General features: G+C 40.7%; 1 protein-coding gene and 1 pseudogene across 3 annotated transcripts in view; both read left to right on the forward strand.

Moving 5' to 3' along the window:
- The window catches only part of CA5B (carbonic anhydrase 5B), a 51,515-nt gene extending 30,119 nt beyond the window's left edge, over positions 1-21,396 (forward strand). For all 3 annotated transcript variants that reach the window (XM_045470855.1, XM_045470854.1, XM_045470856.1), the window contains 6 exons: positions 2,370-2,567; positions 11,759-11,877; positions 12,919-13,014; positions 14,071-14,133; positions 15,044-15,199; positions 19,942-21,396. In XM_045470855.1, coding sequence (XP_045326811.1) covers positions 2,370-2,567; positions 11,759-11,877; positions 12,919-13,014; positions 14,071-14,133; positions 15,044-15,199; positions 19,942-20,121 — 812 coding nt within the window. In that variant the 3' untranslated portion in view covers positions 20,122-21,396. The remainder of the gene's footprint in view (positions 1-2,369; positions 2,568-11,758; positions 11,878-12,918; positions 13,015-14,070; positions 14,134-15,043; positions 15,200-19,941) is intronic.
- LOC123594173 lies at positions 2,574-9,642 on the forward strand (annotated as a pseudogene).

Below are 21,396 nucleotides of genomic sequence, written 5' to 3' on the forward strand. Positions count from 1 at the left end.
TATAGGGGAACAAACAGAGGAGGAAGATATGGCTCCTGTCTGCAAAGAATTTGCATTGTAATCAGATTGTGACTGTATTGTAACAATTCATATGTATTTTTCACTTAGGATTTATGAAACAGAAAGTTGTCATTCTTTTCTAAAATAAATTCTCGTTCTTCACCAGTTCTTTTACACTAAGGGAAAAAAACAAAAACCCTGGGTTCAGATTTCTCTAGGGATGGGAGTACTGAGGTATATGAAAAAAGAAAACGAAAAAGAGGATAGTTTGAGTTTGCCTCTATCTTTCAGCCCAAGACAAAGACTTGTCAAGTTTTGTATTATTGGTAATTGGGGCCAGACGATTCTTTCTTGTGGGTGCCTGTCCTTGGAATTTTAGAATGTTTAGCTGCATGCCTGGCCTCTACCCACTAGATGTCAGTAGCACCTAACTCTAGTTGCGACAACCAAAAATATCTGCAGACATTACCAAATGTCCCCTGGGAGCAGAATTGCTCCCTTCATTGAGAATCGCTATTCTAGTAACTGCCTGAAGAGCTTTGTCTAAACTGCTGGGGCTCTTTTTCCAAAAATAACAAGGCTAAGATCTTGAATTTCTAGCTTTGGGGCAGCTAGCTCAGAAAGAGATGCCTTCTCTGTAAGAGTAAACAGTGGTAGGGGCTCCTGGGTGGCTCAGTTGGTTAGGCATCCGACTTCGACTTCGGCTCAGGTCATGATCTCACAGTCTGTGAGTTTGAGCCCCACATCAGGCTCTGTGCTGACAGCTCAGAGCCTGGAGCCTGCTTCGGATTCTGTGTCTCCCTCTCTTTCTGCCCCTCCCCCGCTCATGCTCTGTCTCTGTCTCAAAAATAAATAAACATTAAAAAGAAAATTTTTAAAGAGTAAACAGTGGTAAGTTTCTGTTTGGTTTTGTTTTATTTTATGAAAAGTGGAGTGTCAAGGGACCCCATCATACACACAGGAGATTGACTAAGTCACAGCTACCTCATCACTTTCTCAAATCCTTAGACTCTTTCTTAGAGGTGGAGTGAGGTACAGAGCATTGTTGGTAATGATTTATCTCAACTCCTATTTCTTCTGGTTGTCCTGCTGCTCTTGGTTCTTCCGTGTCCGTGGTGCTACTAAAGGGCAGAGAACTGGAGCACCCCGTGTCATGCACATGGGTTCTATCACATCATGCATGGATGTCGCAGCAGCTGCTCTGTCTATGTTACAGGAAGTCTGCTGAGATTTATCAAGAATTTAGCACAAAGACCTGGTGCTTGGCTCTTTGTAGAAAAATCATCGTCAGTGCTATATTGTGTCTGTGGGGAACAAACTGTGCATGGACACTTTAATATATAATGTCCATAGCTATGCATGTGACAGAACTCGAGGGACCTTAGCAGTACTAATATTCCACCCGGGTTTTGTAGGATGGTTGCCTAATCCTCACAGTTTGCTTATATAGGAGGTGAACTCAGCATACACACTTATATAGGACCATATAATCCCACCAAAGGGATTCATCTCTCTGCTTCTCTTCCCTCTGACACACTTCTCTGCTGTGATTCAAGAAGTGTTCAAGTCTGTCCTTAAAGATGTAGGTGTCTCTGTGTCCCCTGTTTTTGTTTTTTCTTCTCCTTGGTATAATATGGCCCCCAAACCCTGAACATCTTACTCATATGTCTCAAATTTAGAAGAAAGTACTCTTCTTTTCCCCGGATTCTTTGGCATTTGTGTTAGTTTTTCTAAAACCCAAGACTGTCTCCCCCATCTCAGTTGGAAGACTGTAATATTGCATTGTGTAAATAATCCAGAGATCTTCAAAACTGAAATTAAGTTACAGGTGCATGCCACAGAAGTGTTTATTTCAACCAGCCAAGCGATCAAAAACTTACAGTGCTTGGTTCAACATTTGCTTTCCAAAAATTCTTCCTCTTCTTCCCACATTTCCTTTGTTGGAAATAATTCATTATTGGAAATTTCATTGATTTGTATTTGTATGTAAACTTGGTTTGGTAAGTGGGGCTCAGAAAATTATCAATAAAGAAAAACAGCTTATTTGAAGGTACCCTCCTTCTACACAGTGCTAATCTGCACGCGTCTTACTGTTACCACAAGAGCGGGTAGCACTTGGTTCGGGTGAAATCAGAGGGTGGACTGAGCCGCTTGTGTCTGACAAAGCAGCAGACGTCTGTGCCCGTGCAAGGTGCTCTCTGAGCTGCCTTTGTCCTCTGCCTTAATCAGTCCGTTTAGCCCCCAGGTGGCTAATTCCTAAGATGTAGACTCCATGGGCCTTGACACACTCCCCACAACTAGAATTGCCTCGTGTGTGATCCCACATAGCAGACGTCTTGATGATAGCCCCGCTGTGCTTTTTCTCCTAGTGCACCCGCTCTGGGAGAGCGTGGACCTGGTCCCGGCGGGCGAGCGCCAGTCGCCCATCAACATCCGGTGGAGGGACAGTGTCTATGATCCTGGCTTAAAACCGCTCACCATCGCTTACGACCCGACCACCTGCCTCCACGTCTGGAATAACGGGTACTCCTTCCTCGTGGAATTTGAAGATTCTACAGATAAATCAGGTGAGGGTCAGACTGGTGGTCTTGTCTGGAGTTAAAGGGACAGTTTGATGTGAGCACAGGCCACACCACACTGCCTCCTTGGGACCATGGACCTCTATGAGCGGTGGACTGGGACTCCTTGCACTCAGCTTTTTCAATGTATGAAAAAAATCTCTTCGAGTTTTTATGAACATTTTCTTCTACTAGTATAGGTAGTACTTTTATTAATAAGTATGTGTATCTCTATGTATAGACAGAAGATAGGTTGTGAAATTAAAGCTTTGCCTGAAATTTATTTTGTGTGTATTGAATACATACTGATTTTCTCTGCTTGCTGACTTTACAAGACACTTTTACATTTAATGGTAATACTATTTAATCAGATTTAACTGATCAGATTGCAGTACCTTTGAAATGGGGAAAAAAAGCATATTCATGTGTGCATGAGGTTATAATCTTAACAACCAGTTCTATATTATAAAATGAAAACTCATATTCTGTTAATTTTGTTGGTTTAGAAGAAACACAATTTAAAGGAGATTTTCAAAATCAGATATTATATTGCTTTTGAATCTTCTCTGGTTTTGAACCTACCCAGATATAAACTAATCTGAATGATTTCAAAGTTTACCTAAAGCTTTTAGTATCTATTGAACACAGAATGTGATTAATTCTATGTAGGTTTCTTTTCTCTTTTTCTTTTCCTTTTCAAATCAGATTTGATGGTACCAAATAGTCTTCATCTGAAATAATTATTATTTGAAATAGTCTCTCTTTGTGGTTATCAACCAGTGGCAATTTTACCACCCCTTCCTCCCCAGGGGCTGGGGACACTTGGCAACATGCGTAGGCGTTTTAAGTTGTCACACTTGGGAGGGTGGGGTGCACCTGTTGTCTTGTGGGTCAAGGCCAGGAAAACAGCTGAAGAGCCTACAGTATGCAGGACAACATTCGCAAAGAGTTATTCAGCCCCTAATATCAATAGAGCCAAGATTGAGAAACCCTTTAGGAAATTAGTTTTCTCTTATGAATATGAGGAAATGAGCCCATGAACGTGTTAATGAATCAAGTACAAAACGTAACCTAAAGCATAAATGGAAGCGTTTAGTCCTGTATCTATCCTCGCTCTAGAATTCCCAACTGTATCTTGGTTCTCTATGCATTTTCCTAGGGTTGCTCTGAAACTTAGACATGGCTCTCTGGCCCAACAGCAAACAGACTGCTCCTCCAATGGGAATTCTCTCTCTCTGGCTCTCTTCCCTTTGACGTGCCCATTGGAGGAGCACCAAGTGCTCAGGCCTGTCTTGAAGAGCTTAGGTGTTTCTATGTTCCCCATTTTTTTCCTTTCTCCTCTGTGGTGTGACGTGGCCCCCCAAACCTGAACATCTTGCTTACATTTCTCAAACTGAGAAGAAATTACTCCTTTTCCTCCCAGATTCATTAGTATCTTTCCTAATTTTTCCAAAACCCTATAGTGTGCTCCTGTCTCAACCGGAAGCTATATTACTGGAATACTGTAGTGTTACATTGTATATAAGGATTCCAGAAATCTTCAAAACAGCAACCTAAATTCCTATATTCCAGATAGCTATCTTGCATGACAATGAGCTTTACTTGTCTCAGGAGTTTTAGCATTACTCCTGCCGACTACACCAATGGGCAGACCCAGTCTGTAAATACCAACTCTCCTACATACACTCTGGATGCACAGCAACCCTCTCAAGTCTCACTTTTGTCTAGGTCCTTGGCAACCTTCTTTCTTTTCTTCTGAGGATCCTAAATGTTGGTCAGCTTTCTAATGACCTTGACGGTCTAGAGACTGTTTTCAATATAGGTTTCCTTCACTGAGTTGGAAATTGTGGGAAGTTGTTTAATAGGTTTCTAACCAAGTGAGTTAATCTCAAGATCATTCGAGGCAAATAGCTTTCTGTTTCATTTTTTAGTCATTTTTTCCCCCTTTTTAACAATAGATTCACGAATTCTTATCCACCCATTTGCTAGGGCAATCTCAGATGGAATACAAATGACCTGCATTTTCCTCATAATAACTCCTTAGGTACCTCCAAGCACAACTCACTAAATTGATTATTCCTCGATGTTACCTTCCCTAGGTGTGTCAGTGTCGCACTATTTTTATAAAATATCCAGAAAAATTGTAGAGAGGTTTCTAATTTTCCACTTATTTTGTTAGGAAGGATCAAAATAGGTAACCCTTTTTTAAATTATGCTTTAATAATCATTCTCTTTAAAATACCATTAATCTTTGATAAGTATCTAACTTTCTCTATCTCTCTTTTTCCACATTTCAGTGACTGCCTCCTATTTCCTGCTTATTCTTCATTGCTATTTCTCCATGCTGTTGCAAAATAATTAATAGCATTCAAAGAGGAGGAAAGAGTGAATGAACATAAAAAATAAAGAAAAAGTAAAAGACAGCAAAGACTTCCTAGAAATGAAGAAAGGCAAGAACCAATTCTAATTGTAGAAAGGAAAGGAGCTAATAAATATCAATGTCTATAAATTAAAAAAAAAACAACAACTAGGAAATGCTGCTACAGTGTGCTTTACAAAGAACTCGGGATAAGGTGTGCAAAGAAAGGGTTTGAGGAAGATATGTGACAAAAAGAAACCATACCAAACCTTATGGGATGTAGCAAAAGTAGTGCTTAGAGGGAAATTAGAGATGAAAATGCCTTTATTGGAGAAGAAGAAATTTCTCAAATCAATAATCTAGCTTCCCACCTTAAGGAGCTAGAAGGAGAAGAGCAAACTAAACCCAAAACAAACACAAAGAACAGAGCAGAAACCAATGAAGTCAAAAGTTGGTTCTCCAGAAAGATCAACAAAACTGATAAACCTTTAGCTAGGTGGAGCGAGAAAACAAATAAGAGAAGACTCAAATTACTGAAATCAGGAATGAAAGAGGGACATCACCACCAACCTTACAGAAATTAAAAGGATAATAAGAGAAGGTATGTGAGCATCTCATAGCACTGCCCTTTGCTGGGTACTGTTTTGTTGTTTGGCTCCCCTGAATAGGAGCATGTGAGGGATGCAAAATGCCATGGGGAGTGGCACTAAATTATGCCTGGGCTGAAGTCCATGGATGATCTCTAATTTCACCTCCTGTGAAAGTACTCTCATCAGCTAGGTCACTAGGCCTCAAAGAGAGGAAGAGATGGGTCCTGTTGCTCCCCAAAGGGTGCTTCCTGCCCCATCTTGTGTCACTTTGCACTTTTCTGGGGTATCACCGGTAAACCCAGGAAGAATGTTTCCCAGACATTTGAAGAGTTCTCCTTCCTAATTTTGGTCTTACATTTGCTATTTGGGAGAAAACAATGTAATGATTTGTAGCAAACCTACAGAGTGGTGTATCCGTTAGGACCATCCAATTTGAGAACACTTCCATCACCCCAGTTATTCCATATATCTTATGGCCACTCTGCTTTCTAATTTACAATCTTCTGTTTCCCTTCTGCCTGTTTCTTGCTGACTGTACTTCCCCCTGTCACCCACACATCTGCCCCACCCGACCCCACCTTTTTCTTCGCTCTTGCTGAGGTTACCAGTGATGTTTCAATTAACAAACCCAACAGATACTTTGCAGTCTATTTCTTTAGTTCCTGGTTTCATTGAGAATCTTCTAAGTGCCACACACTGTGCCAGGTGCTCAGAATGGGAAGAGGAAGAAGGGATGGTCGCCACCTTTAAGGAGCTAATACTGTGGTGGGGAGACAGACCCATGAACAGACAGCACTAATGCAGAGTGCCAAGCGCTGCGAGGGAAGTGTTCAGGTGGGGTCCGGTGGGAGAAGGCTTCCTGGAGGGGGTGACACCTGGGCTGTCTGCATGGAGGGGGAGGTTCAAGGCAGTGCAGTGCTTGTGTTTGGTACTACTGTGTGTAAGTGCAAGAAGGAAATGGCAGCCAAGTGAGGCCTGAGGTAGGCAGGAGCTGATACACAGCCAGTTCTGCAGACCTTGCCCAGAGAGAGGTAATGTGGGTGCAGCTTACCTGCGTACTCTTGCTCTGGGTCTCGAGCTGGGCTGTGATGGAGGTGTCAGCTGTGGTCGGGGTTTCATCTCAAGACTCCTCTGGCGAAGGATCCTCATCCAAATTCACTCACGTGGCTGTTGGCAGAATTCAGTTTCTCTCAGGGTCTTGGTTTCTTTGCTGGCTGTTGGCGAGAGGCCACTCCCTTTTCCTTGCCCAGTGGGCCTCTCCGTAGGGCAGCTCACAACATGGCAGCTGGCTTCGTCAGAGAGAGCAAGCAAGATGACAACCAGCATCTTTTTGTAACCTAATCTCAAAACTCATATCGCATGACTTTTACCCTTAGAAGCAAGTCACAAGGTCCAGCTCACACTCAGGGGAGGGCATTACACAAGGGTGTGAATACCAAGAGATAGGGTTCATTGGGAGTCTTCTTAGAAACTGCCAGGATACATGGCCAATGGCACAAAGCCAATGAATTCAAACTGAGGTCCCTTTCCTGTAAAGTGCATGCCCTTAGCCCCATTATATAGGAGAATACCTCCCTGTCTCACTTCTCCCCTATGTACAATTTATGTGGATCCAGTGCATGTAGAGACTTCATGATTTTTCTAGTTAGAAGTGCCCAAATCAGATGCCTGGGCATCTCACTTCTCTCCCAGGGATCACAAATGTAGAGGTGCCTATAGCGCCATAGAAGTAATGAGCATGAGCCAGGCTGGGAGAATCTGAGACAAATGGCAGTGATGGCGACTGAGAAACTGGCAGGACCGTCGAAAGGTGGTGGCCGTTTTTCCCATCTAGCCTGTTGTTGCCTGGTGGGAGCATGTGCCCAACATGGGCAGGGCTTCTCATTCTCCAGTTAGAAATGTGGAGTTTTATGGGAAATTGTCTAGCTTTAAATGTTGGCAATGAACTTTAAGATGTATTTAGTATTGTGTGGGTGAATCAAAACACACCTGAAGACCAGTTCTGCCCCCTTCCCCCTGCAGCCACCCACTAGTAACAGCTCCTCTCTGCCTTGCTCATTATCTTTGGAGGAGACACACAGTAAGTTTCCAGAATATGTGGCCAGTGTTTTTCTGGAGATAGGAGAGAAAAGCTAGCCTTCCCCTCTGCCTTGGTCACTTAACATGGGACGAGAACTTCAATTTCATTCAACAGATTAGATTGAATTTTGCCAAAGTCAAGCTCACAATATGGAGCTGGCATAGAAAAGCAAGGTTCTGGAAAATATTTTATTTTTATTTCAGTATGCTTTAGTACCATCCTCCTGTTATTTTAGTGAATCAGGTGGTATTAGTCTCTGTACCTCCCCTGCCCCTTAAAGAAAAGTGGTCATTGGTGTCTTTGCTCACCGCTTTCAAAACATTTTTTTAGAGGAAGAAATTATGTAAAGTATTTTCAAAAGGCAATAAGATACAGAGCAGACCACTGCATGACATATCCAACGTATTTAGTCCTGGGATTGTTGTAATTGCTCATAAAATTCAACTAATGATGCAGTAAACTCTAAAGATCACTAAGGTAGTTGAGATAGATGGGTTTTATGCTCTTATATTGGTTTAACCATGAACAGACATCTCCAGGGTTGGATTAGATGGAAGAAATGAGGAACTAATTAATATGTGTTAGGAAACTCAAGAAAAAAAATCAGTACAACCCAAAGTCTGAGGAAAGATGATTTTAAAGTCTTGTTTTATCTGGATATTTTGCATTTCAAGTATTATTTCACTAGTTCAGAAAACACTAGCCAAACAAAAGGTATTTATTATCCAACATGGTAAGGACAGTGGTACAGTGTGGATGACTCACATCGTTCACTCTGTCCAAAGGGACATAGGCGATAAGTTTTCACTTGCAAATTTCCTGTTTTATTTCAATGGAAGGGGGAAAAAAACAGTAGTATCTTCCAAAATTGAAATGCAAGAGGCACCTGGCTGGCACATGATGGCACATGGTACAGCACATGACTCTTGATCTCAGGGTCATGAGTTTGGGTCCCACACTGGGTGTAGAGTTTACTTTAAAAAAAGTATCAGTGCATAAAAAAGAAAGAATATCTTTTGTCCCCATACTTCAGTTTTATGAGATTGGGTTGGATAAATATGCTAAGAGACATTTGCATTTTACTGCACATTTAAAAAGTAGGCGCAGTAACTCAAGGTCAAGAGCATGTTCTAGGAGGAGGCGAACGCCCTCATCTTCTAGGCACAGGCAGTCAGGAAGCAGATCGAGAAGGAGATCACATTCTAAGTCAAGGAGTAGGGGATGATCCAGACGTCCAAGACAGAGAAGATCTCATTTCAGAGAGAGAGGTAGAAGGTCAAGGAGTACATCAAAAACCAGGGCAAAAAGAAAGAAGACAAAGAAAAGGAGTGTTCCAAAACACCACCAAAAAGTTATAGCACAGCCATAGATTCCAGAAATGCAAGCAGAGACAGACAACCCCAATGAAGTAGGCGTGGCACAAGATCTCCTACAAAGCCTAGGTCACCTAAAAGAAAAATGTCTAGTTATATCCCCTAGGAGATATAAAAAGGAGAAGAAAGGTAAAGAAAGAAGCAGAGATGAAAGAGAATGACCAACAAGCAAGAAGAAGAAAAGTAAAGATAAGGAAAAGAATCAGAAAACGAAATCAGAGAGTGATAAAGATGTAAAATTAATAATGAAGAGGAACAAGGGAATGACAGTAAGAAAGAGAAAAAAGAGAAGAAACCAACAGAACCAAGTTCCCCTGAAACAAAAGGATGTTTTGTGGAAAAGGGAACTGGTGATTCACTAAAAGAATCCAAAGTGAATGGGAATGATCATCATGGAGAAGACATGTTTATGAGTGACTGAATATTGCCACCATGGGAATCCAGCTGCATACATGCACGAGTGTCATTCCTTCGTGTGATTTCTTAATGCTGTTTTTGTTCCTACCAAACCTAGATGTTTACAGTTCTGAGTTATAAATGGATACAAAGCTTCTGATATTGATACTAGTTATTTACATCCAAAACCATTTAGAAAATGATACAGGAGTAACCAATTCTTTAAAAAAATTTTTTTTTCAATGTTTATTTATTTTTGACAGAGAGAGAGAGAGAGAGAGAGAGAGAGAGAATGAGCGGGGGAGGGGCAGAGAGAGAAGGAGACACAGAATCCAAAGCAGGCTCCAGGCTCTGAGCTGTCAGCACAGAGCCCAGCATGGGGCTCGAACTCACAGACTGCGAGATCATAGCCTGAGCCGAAGTCGGACGCTCAACTGACTGAGCCACCCAGGCGCCCCCGGGAGTAACCAATCTTGACATGGTGAAATCTGTCAAGCAGTTTTAAAAGTATTCTGGTGCTGCTTTAAAACAAAAACGAAAAGCTGCATACATCACAGCACCCATGGATAGTTTATGTTGTATGATCTCCTTTATTAAGTAAGTTCACTTATAGTATTTCTAGAATTTGATTCATTGCTATAATGCAGCTATGTAGGGAATGCCCTGATTGCATGTTAATTGTGGCAGGAATATCCTAAATGTTATTAAAACCCTCCAACATGATGGATCTACTTATGGTCTTATCTATTGACATGACAAATTAACATTCTTTTTAAAAAAATTTTTGTTAATGTTTATTTATTTTTGAGAGAGAGTCACAGCATGAGCAGGGAAGGGGCCTGAAGCAGGCTCCAGGCTCCAAGCTGTCAGCACAGAGCCTGACACAGGGCTTGAACTCATGAACTGTGAGATCATGACCTGAGCTGATCTCAGACACTCGACTGACTGAGCCACCCAGGCGCCCCAACATTCTTATAATTACATCTGAAAATGAAAATTTGAAATAAATCACCCTTTAAGGCTTTTAGCTAAATTTTTGTGGCTTTTGTTTAACTTTGAAAGGTTCTATCTGCACTAACCTTTTTTGATGACTGACTAGGCTTTAATTACAGAAACAAGATTTGAAATGAAATTGTCTTTGGTAGTGAGCAAATAACGTATTTTGAAGTAGAGTTGTATACTTTTTTCATAAGGTGTTTGGGAATTTTTTTCCCTGAAATAATTTATTCCACATCTACATCAGTGAAGGCTTCTGCCTATCCTGAGCCCATCTGTTAAAGAAAGTTATCTCTTGTCCTGGTTTTCAATTTTCCACTCTTTTATTAGTTTGTTTTAATCTCAGTGTTGGAAAAAGGGGGTAGGGCATTTTAAATTGACTTTCATATACTTTAAAATAAGACAAATCTACTTTTAATGTTTATTTATTTTTGAGAGAGAGACAGAGTGTGAGTGGGGGAGGAGCAGAGAGAGAGGGAGACACAGAATCCGAAGCAGGCTCCAGGCTCTGAGCTGTCAGCACAGAGCCCGACGCGGGGCTCGAACTCACAAACCTGATCATGACCTGAGCTGAAGTCGGACGCTTACTGACTGAGCTACCCAGGCGCCCCAAGACAAATCTAGTTTTAAATAAATGTTTATTATTTTGAGAGAGAAGTGTGCATGCACATGAGCAGGGGAGGGGCAAAGAGAAAGGGAGAGAGAGGATCACAAGCAGGCTCCACACTGTCGGCACAGAGCCTGATGCAGGGCTCAATCCCAAGAAAGCCTGTGATCATGACCTGAGCCAAAGTGAAGAGTCAGACACTTAACCGACTGAACCACCCAGGAGTCCCAAGACAAGTCTACTTGATAATGTACTTTTTATGTGACGTCCAGTATAAAACCTATCAATTTGTGTTACTGGTACTGCAGTAGTAATCTTATGCGCACAGTGATTCCAGGTTAAATGCAAAGTAGTTAGGCAACGGTTTTCTTAGTTACAGGAGTTTCAAGGTTCACTTTTGTGCAGAAAAAACTAAAGTAGGCTATCGTCTGTGTCATGTTGATGTACAGTTTCTGAAATTGTTTTATAAGACTTTGTTAATAAAACCCTTATTTCATGTTCCTGTAAAAAAAGAAGTGGGCACAGTAAATATAGAATATCAAAATAAGTCAAGAATTGGCCTTTAATGGTTGTACAGAGCTTGGAGTGTGTTAATTCTCAGTGTCTTTCAGAGTGCAAGTCTTGCCCTTATACCTGTACTGACTGCGTGGAAATCAAGTTTATATACACGTGTATCTAATACAGTGTGCCCCATTTAAGACAGTTTACATAGAAGGTCCCCCCAAAGAGTCGGCCTTTCCCCTGCATTCCTCCATGGTGTGAAAAACTGTCCCCTGAATTGTTGGATGTGCCATTTCAGTGATCGAGGGAGGACCCCTGGAACACAACTACCGACTGAAGCAATTCCATTTTCACTGGGGGGCCATTGATGCCTGGGGCTCCGAGCACACTGTGGACAGCAAATGTTACCCGGCAGAGGTATGTTGAGCAGCTTGGGAACAGCGACAGCCGTGAAGTGGGGATAATGCTGAATTTCTAAGAACTTATCATGGAAAATCCAGTGATTCCTATAAATGCTAAATAGCTCCCTCGGGCATATTTGATTATTCCCAGTTTATACATGTAAAAATGATATGTGCCCTCATCTCACATAATCGAGCAGAAATGAAACTTAAGATCCTAAAGCAGAATCCTTCCAGAATTCCAAGCTAGGCTCAAATTATAGCCTGAAGTTATAAACCAGGCAACAGTGCAGGGCCACCAGATTAAATTAATCCAAGTGAGAATTGGGAGGAGCCTAAATAAAGCCTGTGACAATAGAAACAGAAAAAGAGCAAGATTTAACAAGCATTTCTGAAATAAAAGCAACAGGACTTGGAGGCATGGTCCACTTCAGGAGAGGAGAGGAGCAAGTTAACCGTGACCTTGAGGGTCTTACTTGGGAGACTGGGTGATGATGCATTGGCAAATGATGGACAAGAAATAATTTGTAGGGAAGTACAGGGACCACATAAGGAAACACAGTTTATTCTTACAATTTCTCCTTAATTTGGTTTTAAATGTTACCGTGAAAAGAAGCACATTTTAAGTGGTTATCCCTCAAATAAATTTATCTTCAACTCTTGTTTAATTCCCATACAGAGAATCTATTTCTCTCAATATAAACATCTCTCCTTTAGATGCAAATGGATTTTGGATATGACGGTTTCATATCCAAAACAGCGTGGGAATGGACAAAGTTTGCTCCCTCCCTGAAATGTTACCCACTTTGCTGTATTTGTTTTCTTTTATTTTTCTCCAAATAAATCCCTCTATTCAGAAGTAATGTTAATTGCTGTTCCTGCATACATTTCTTCCTGTTATTTATTTCTCTCATTTTGCACCAGATTGGTGTATGCTTTTCTCAGTGGCTTTATTTTAGGCAAGGAAACATTAAAATATTATGTGTTGAATAAGGCTGTCTGTTTTGGAGCAATCCTATATGCTCATGTATCAAACCATCTTTTAATGCTGTTTCAGCTGCACTTGGTACATTGGAATGCAGTCAAATTTGAAAACTTTGAGGATGCAGCACTGGAAGAAAATGGTTTGGCTGTGATAGGAGTATTTTTAAAGGTAAAAAAGTCTTACCACTTTACATGCTGTGTTGTATTGTGGGGTAAAAAGATATAACATTTCATATTAAGATCTAAGTATATTGGGATAAAAAAAAAACCATAATTGACTTATGGAATCAATATGTTGTACACCCGAAACTAATGTAAAATTGTATGTCAACTCTACTTCAATTTCATGGAAAAAAAAAAAGAAAATGAACAATGGTTAAAAGAAGAGATTGCTATGAATATATTTCAAACGATATTAAAATGCACAGTCCAGGGGCGCCTGGGCGGCTCAGTCAGTTAAGCGTCCAACTCTTGATTGTGGCTCAGGTCATGATCTCATTCATGGTCATGAGATCAAGCCCCCTGTCGGGCTGTGTGCCAAGTAGCTGAGCATGGACCCTGCTTAAGATTCTCTCCCTCTCCCTCTCTCTCTCCCTCTGCCCCTGCCACACACACTCTCTCTGAAAACAAAAATGTCCAGTCCAATAGAGTAACAAGAGTAACAAGCCACATGTGGCAAATGAGCTCTTGAAATGTGGCTACTTTGACCATGGTACGGTTTTTCATTTTAATTAATTAAAATTTCAATGTAAGAACTGGTGTTTATTACTTATTTTCGAGAGAGAGAGAGAGAGAACATGTAAGCAGGGGAGAGGGGCAGAGGGAAAGAGAGAATCTTAAGCAATCTCCATGCTCCGCATGGAACCTGACAAGGGGCTGGATCCCAGGACCCTGAGATCATGACCTCAGCGGAAATCAAGACTTGGCTCCTTAACCAACTGAGGCACCCAGGCGCCCAATGAACTGATATTTAAATGGAGCTGGGGCACCTTTCCCCGCAGGCACACTGACCCTATCAGCAAACAGCCTGCTCATTTGTTTTGTGTCTAATTTGATTCAGTGACGTTTATAGCAACCTAAATTGCCCGTTTAAGTGTAGTTTAAGTAGTGTGATTGGTTTGTTTATATGTGATCACCAGGTGGCTAATTTTAATTCATATTCTGTTCTGATTTCAAAAGTGAAGTGTCAATTGTTTTTAATATTTTCTCATTGCTTCTTCTTTAGCTAGGAAAACATCACAAAGAGCTGCAGAAATTGGTGGATACTTTGCCATCCATCAAGCATAAGGTAATTGCCCCCCCTAAATCACTTGAAATACATTTTATGTTTAATCTCCGAGTGGAGACGCTGACCAGGCGCCCTGGAACACAACTCGCCACTGCCTTGGTTCTGCCGCCATGCCACTGAGCGCTCGGCACTCAGGAACACGGTGCCGTCCCCTCCTCTGCTCCGACACCTGCACACCTGCGTCTTCGAAGTCCCCGTGGGAACACTCAGCCCAGCCCTCTTGGCTAGACCTCCCATCCCGCAGGCGGGGAGCAGGGAAGAGTGGGACGGACGCTTGGCTTGGCTAGCTGTGAAGAACAGTTACCCGTTTCCGTCCGGCCCGTCCGCATGGACGCCTCTGTCCAGGCCCCAGGATTAACTGTTGCTTCTTGAGGATCCCAAAGGGGCTGTTCCCTGGAAGTCCTCCTCTTCCCTGTCTCCCCCTCTTCTCCCCACCTCAGTCCCTCCCCACTGCCTCTTTCCCTCTCCCTCCCTCTCGCTCTCCCTCTTTTTCCTTGCCTGTCTCTTTCTCCCCTTTTGATGCAGGAGCCTGGCTCCCTCTACTTTGCGTTGTGTTTTAGAAAGGAGAATTCTGTTCGTTTCTCTTGAGAAAGACAAGCCTCCTTGTTCGTGCACCAGCTACCACCTGACACCTCCCGCCTCCCGAAGAGTTCACAGGAGACTGGCACCTGCAGCAAACTCACGACAATGGAGGGGGAAAGTGCTTTTGGCTGTGTTCCCATGGAGGATGATCAGAAATACATAGTTAATTACAGGAGCAGTGCGCGGGTGTGATTCTGTCCAAAGGTGCCCAGAGATACTCTAGACCACTGCTGGTCCCCAGATTCCCCTCGAATCATCGCCTCATCATCCGATTTCTGAGTGATTTTCATCACAAAATGATGACTCGGTGACCCCTTCTCTTTGCCAGGACACCCTTGTGGAATTTGGGTCATTTGATCCTTCCTGCCTGATGCCCGCCTGCCCAGATTACTGGACCTACTCGGGGTCCCTGACTACCCCGCCCCTCTCCGAGTCTGTCACCTGGATCATTAAGAAGCAGCCCGTAGAGGTTGATCATGATCAGGTATGTTCTTTCCACCTTTCTGTATGAGGACATGCTAGTCTGCCCCTTTAACACAAGGCTGGGCTCAAACTTTGGCATCGGTTTTGAACATCTTGTAATGCTTCTACATTTTTATTAAAATGCGCTAACATCTTATCTCAAAATGTGGATATAAATTGGGGAATTCTTCAAACCAACTAGAGAGAACAGTTAAAATTTAGGACACATAAGCTTTTTACTTCCATATTTGGCAATGACATATGTCTTATGTATTGTGTATTTTATATATAAATATGACTCTCTATATAAACAAGACCCTTTTAAAGGGAAGAATGAAGACTGGAGATGGGTGTGCTCACAACCCTTTAAAATCCTTAAGGAGGGGCGCCTGGGTGGCTCAGTCGATTGAGTGTCCAACTCTTAATTTTGGCTCAGGTCGTGATCTCACCGTTCATGAGTTCAAGCCCCACATCTGGCTCTGCAGTAACATTGCAGAGCCTGCTTGGGATTCTTTCTCTCTTCCTCTCTCTCTGTCCCTTCGCACTTACATGCACTTTCTCTCAAAATAAATAAATAAACTTAAAAAAAAAATCCTTAAGGAAATTTTGCTCTGGAACCTCGGGATAAAGACAGAATCCAACAGTGTCTGTCCATAAATTTTAAGTCAGTTGTTTTGAACTTGGTGTTTATTTTCTCCTTAAAAAGTAAGTTTAAGTGGTAATTACTTGCCACTAATTACTAAATTCAATGCACAAAATCCTGTTTAATTCATAATTTAAACTATAATAGTACTTGTATATGCTTGCTTTATGGGATTTTTATTAATTACAAGGCATTTTTATAGGAGCAAAGGCTTCCAAAATCTTTTTTATGAAGCCAAGATAACTGATACCAACACCCATTAAATATTTTTAAAAATTAAAAGTAAACTAAAGATTGATATCGCTGAAGAATATGTTTTAAAGGAAGCAAAAGTAATACATGAAAAACAGAAGCTAGCAGTACATTAGAAGAAACATACACATTCTGACGAAGTAGTATATATTCTAGTAAAGCAAGGATGTTTCATTATTAGGAATGATATTAACATACTTCATCATATCAGTGAATCTTAATAGAAAAATCATGTAATCATTTCCATATATTGTTAAAAGGCATTAGCAAAATGTACTATTCAGTTTTTTAAATTTTTAAATAAAATAGAAATGAATGGAGATTTCCCTAACTTGCAAATAAGACATGGATCTCACTTCAAAAGTAAATAGTAGTTTACTATGGAAAGAATTGTTACCATGTACACTTTGGAAGTTGTTCTGGAAGTAGCCAATACAATTAGACCAGAAAAGAAAAAATAAATTAGAGAAACAATAAAAACTACTTTAAAAATAAGGTAGTTTAGTAATTAGTGGAGTATAACACTAATTTGTAGAAATCAATACATTGATTTTTTTAAGCTTTTTAAATTTATTTGAGAGACAACACGCGCACACAAGCTGGGGAGGGGCAGAGAGAAGGAGAGACAGAATCCAAATCAGGCTCCATGCCGTCAGCACAGAGCCCAGTGTAGGGCTCGAACTCACAAACTGTGAGATCATGACCTGAGCCGAGACCAAGAGTTGGATGTTTAACAAACTGTGCCACCCAGGTGCCCCTAGAAATCAATACATTTAAAGCACATATAAATATATATATCACTATATATACATCACAATCAGTTAAAGGATGCAATGATATAAAGTTATAATGGAAGAATGAACCCTATTTATAATGGAAACAAATATATAAAATGCCTTGGAATAAGCTTAAGAAAATTTAACAAGTAAACTTAAAATATCCCTGAAGGATACAGAAGAAGAATTCATAAAATGTATACCATGTTATTGAATCAGAAGACACCATAAAGATATCTTTAGATGTCAATTCTCCCTGACTCGTTATTATCCACTGTTTATTCTCCATAAATTTGATGTGGTCCATTCACTATGCCAATAGGATTTTTAGATAGATGTGCTACTTCTAAAATCATGTGGCAAAACGAACAAGCATAAATAGCCAGGGAAAATTCTGAGAGAGAAAATGAGAGATGATTAGATCTACAAACTTATACAGTCACAATAATTAAATAGTATGGTACTGGCACACAAATAAAGAGATCACTGGAGGAAAGAAAGTGGTAAGTTCAGAAATATGTCTAAGTACATATGAGAATTTAGTTTGTGATGAAGGTAGCATCTCATCTCAATGGGGAGAAAAGATGAGATTCTTCAGTAAATGCTAATGCGAGGACAACTGGGCAGGCATTTGGGGGAGAAAAATTAGATCCACCATGCAGACCTTATGCAAGAATATATTCCACATATATTAAATGTTAAAAACACTGCTAGGACAAGCGTAGGAAAATCTTTTTATACCTCCAAATGGAGGAAGCTTTTTTCACTATATATCAAAACCAGAAGTCCTAAAGAAACCAACTAGTAAATTAGACCACATAATTTTTTTAAATCTGTCTGATAAAAGCCACCAAAAACAAATGGCAAAACATAGAGCTTACCTGTTCATAAGCCTGGGCTTGGTGACCTATATGTTTAGTCTGCGTTTATCCTTCACATTTAAAAATTGACATAACACTGGGGCACCTGGCTGGCCAACCAACACTGGTTGGCTTCAGTGTCCAACTTCAGCTCAGGCCATGATCTCATGGTTCATGGGTTCAAGCCCCGTGTCGGGCTCTGTGCTGACAGCTCAGAGCCTGGAACCTGCTTCCGATTCTGTGTCTCCCTCTCTCTCTGCCCCTCCACCACTCATTCTCTCTCTCCCTCTCTCTCTCTCTCCCTCTCTCTCTCTCTCAAAAATAAATAAACGTCAAAAATCAACCTAACACTGAAAAATAAGTCATTAAAATAAATAAATCAGAGAGTCAGTGGCCCATGTGAGGAGTTTTCAAATGAAATCTCTACACAGAAAATTCAGTAAGAAAAAAAACGTTAGCTGTCATCTATAATCCTAGTCACCTATAATCAGTGGTAGTCATTGTTTGCGTAAATCTTTCTGGTTGTATATCTATACACATACACATAAATCCTTTTAGTCTTTTATCTATATAAATATACATAATTTTCTTCACCAAATGGAATCATTCTGTACATACCATTTTGTTCCTCTTTTCACTCAGTGATATGTGAAACATTTTATCGGTAATAAACATCTTCAATATCACTCTTAATGGCTATGTACTAGTCCATTTTATAGATCTAATGTAACTTACTGATACTTGAGCGATTTCTAATCTTTTGCAATTAGTTGAATAAAAATAAATCTTAAGTACTTGGACACATTCTTAATTTCTGAGGGTATATGCGTAATTTGCAAATACGGTCCCTATGTTTGCCACTCGCCCCTGGTCACAATCCTGCCTCCGCAGCTCTACTTGGCCTGAAGTCTTTGATCGAAACACATCTTCGCATGCTTGCCTACTGTGCCCCAGGCTGTCCTCTCCATAGCTGCAGCGTGCCTGACTGACTGAGGAGAAATGTTGTGAAAAGATTTTACAGCGGGCTTGAAGCCCAGTGTTCCATAATAAGGTGGCTCAGAAAGCCAGGGGGGCGAGTGATGCTATCGCCATATTAGAGAACAAGCTTTTGACTTGGGGTTGCTCCTCTTTGTACTGAGCTGCATTGTCCAGTCCATGAGCCACTAGCTGCACATGGCCATTTACATTGAAATATAAACACATTAAAATAAAAATTAAACATTCAGTTCCAAGGTACCTGGCTGGCTCAGTCATTAGAGTATGTGACTCTTGATCTTGGGATCGTGAGTTTGAGCCCCACGTTGGGTGTAGAGATTCCTAAAAAATAAATGAATAAACTTTCAATAAATAAATAAGTAAATAAATAATCCAGTTCCTTAGTTACACTAGCCACATTGCAAGCACTCGGTAGCCATATGTGGCTAGTGGTTATGATAATGAATCACGCAGAGGACATTTCCGTCATTACAGAAAGTTCTATTGGACAGTGCTGGCTGGGGGCATCCCACTGCCTGTTAAGAAGACATCCATACTACGGGCACCTGGGTGGCTCAGTCGGTTGAGCATACAACTCTTAGTCTCGGCTCAGGTCGTGATCTCATGGTTCGTGAGTTCGAGCTCCACATCAGGCTCTGTGCTGATAGCACGGAGCCTGCTTGGGATTCTCTCTCTCCCTTTCTCTGCCCCTCCCCTGCTCGCTCTCTGTCTCTCAAAAATAAATAAACTTAAAAAAAATGTAAAAAGAAGAAGACATCCATATGCATTGCCTTCCCCTGCAATGCCCAGGTACAGTGAGCAATGAAGAAGACATTGTTTACATTAATGATTCAGTTACATTTTGAAAAAAATGAAACATTTTTGGCACTGTTACTGTATACATCAGGCCTTCCCTATAGTATTCTGTAGGCTAGTTATTTTGCCCATTTAAAGATGAGGTTCCTGGAATCAAAGATGAAAACTTGTCCTTGGCAAAGGGCTAATGTGTGGGGGACAGGGCCTTTGACCCCCAGTCTTTGGATCCCAAGTACCCTGCTGGCTTCAACACCTCCTGTTACCCTCCTCCTCATACATTTTATTCCCTGTCTAGTAGTGAAGGCATTCCTAACCAGAAATAAGTTGTTCTGTATCTAGTTTTAGACGAATGTTTTGGAATTGTAAAAATAAAAGTAATTTATTCATGAAGTTAAACTGTTACGCCATTGAAATCATTTATGCTTCCTACTTCTGTTTCTAGCTTGAGCAGTTTCGGACCCTGCTCTTCACTTCGGAGGGGGAGAAAGAGAAAAGAATGGTGGACAATTTCCGCCCCCTTCAGCCCCTAATGAATCGCACTGTCCGCTCTTCCTTCCGTCACGATTATGTACTGAATATACAAGCGAAACCCCAGCCTTCAACTAGCCAAGCAACTCCCTAAGACACATATCTAGGCAGTACTTTGCTTTAATGAATACATACTAGCTTTTTAGAGATTGCTGATTGGACTGTTCTAAACGCCTACATTTAATAATAATTGTAGATGCGCATTTCTTGGTGTGGCAGTGCTCCTTCAGTCTTTGAAGAAAGCTCTTTGGTAAAGAAGTTCTTAACTTTTATTGATAATGATGTTTAACACTGACGTGGCAGTAAGAGACACAAGTTTGTCCTTCAGCAACCTGTTGGTAATCGTAATGTCTTTTTATGTCCTATATTTCTGAGTTGTCTTATGTTTATTAGTTGTCTTTTTATGTTTATTAGTTAGTAACTCTATAGAGTTGTAAGTAGTGATGGTAATCAAAATATTTAACACTGGTAAGGTGCAGACACTGACCATCCAGAATGCAGGCTTTTCAGAAATGGCCCCAGCGCCCAAACTGGTACTTCCTGGCTAGCTGAACATTGGCCATGGTTTTAGGGATATTTTACTTCAAAATCTGAATGGATATTCTTTTCTAAAGCCTTCTCAACAACTATATTTGCCTGATCTTTAGTTGTTATCCCTAGTACATGACATGCTTACTATCAATTTATGACATAGAAGAAAAGGGGAATCCTTTTGCACTTCTGAAGATCAAATATTTTACCTCAAGACCTGATCATATAGAAAGCATATACAGAGCATTTTAAAGAAAATGCTTGAAGTTCCTAAAATTTAAAATTCTTTCATGCTTTATTTACAGACATCGTTTTCAAAAGACTAGTAATATAATAGTCTATAGTCTATAGTGTTATTTTGCATTGTTTGTACACTGTTTCATAGAATATAATATTTTCCACAATGACAGAACTATCATGGCTTTCCTTGAGAACTGCCTGACCTTTATTTCATGAGTTGAGGTTCTGTGCAAGGCAGGTGCTCAACATAAATCTCCCAGTTAATATAATGGTTTAAATGACTTCTGCTACAGTAATAAGGAGAGAAAATTAACAGGCTAAAATCTAGAGAATTCTACGTATTTGGGGGAATCCATGCCATTGTTGCCTTTGCTTGTAAATACCTTGGAATGTTTCTAGTTGCCTATAAGCCTGTGTTCAAACTCAATATTGAATTTACTAGTGGTCTTTCTTTCATTAGTATGCTAGTCATCTGATCTGCAAGGTAGGGTTGGATGAGTAGACTTGACACTACTAAACTATACACTGAAAAAGTTTAAGATGGTAAATTTTATGTGTATCTTACCACAGTTAAAAATAAATAATACATTCAGTAGAA

Source organism: Leopardus geoffroyi, chromosome X (assembly GCF_018350155.1).
Source record: "Leopardus geoffroyi isolate Oge1 chromosome X, O.geoffroyi_Oge1_pat1.0, whole genome shotgun sequence".
NCBI classification, from domain to species: domain Eukaryota; kingdom Metazoa; phylum Chordata; class Mammalia; order Carnivora; family Felidae; genus Leopardus; species Leopardus geoffroyi.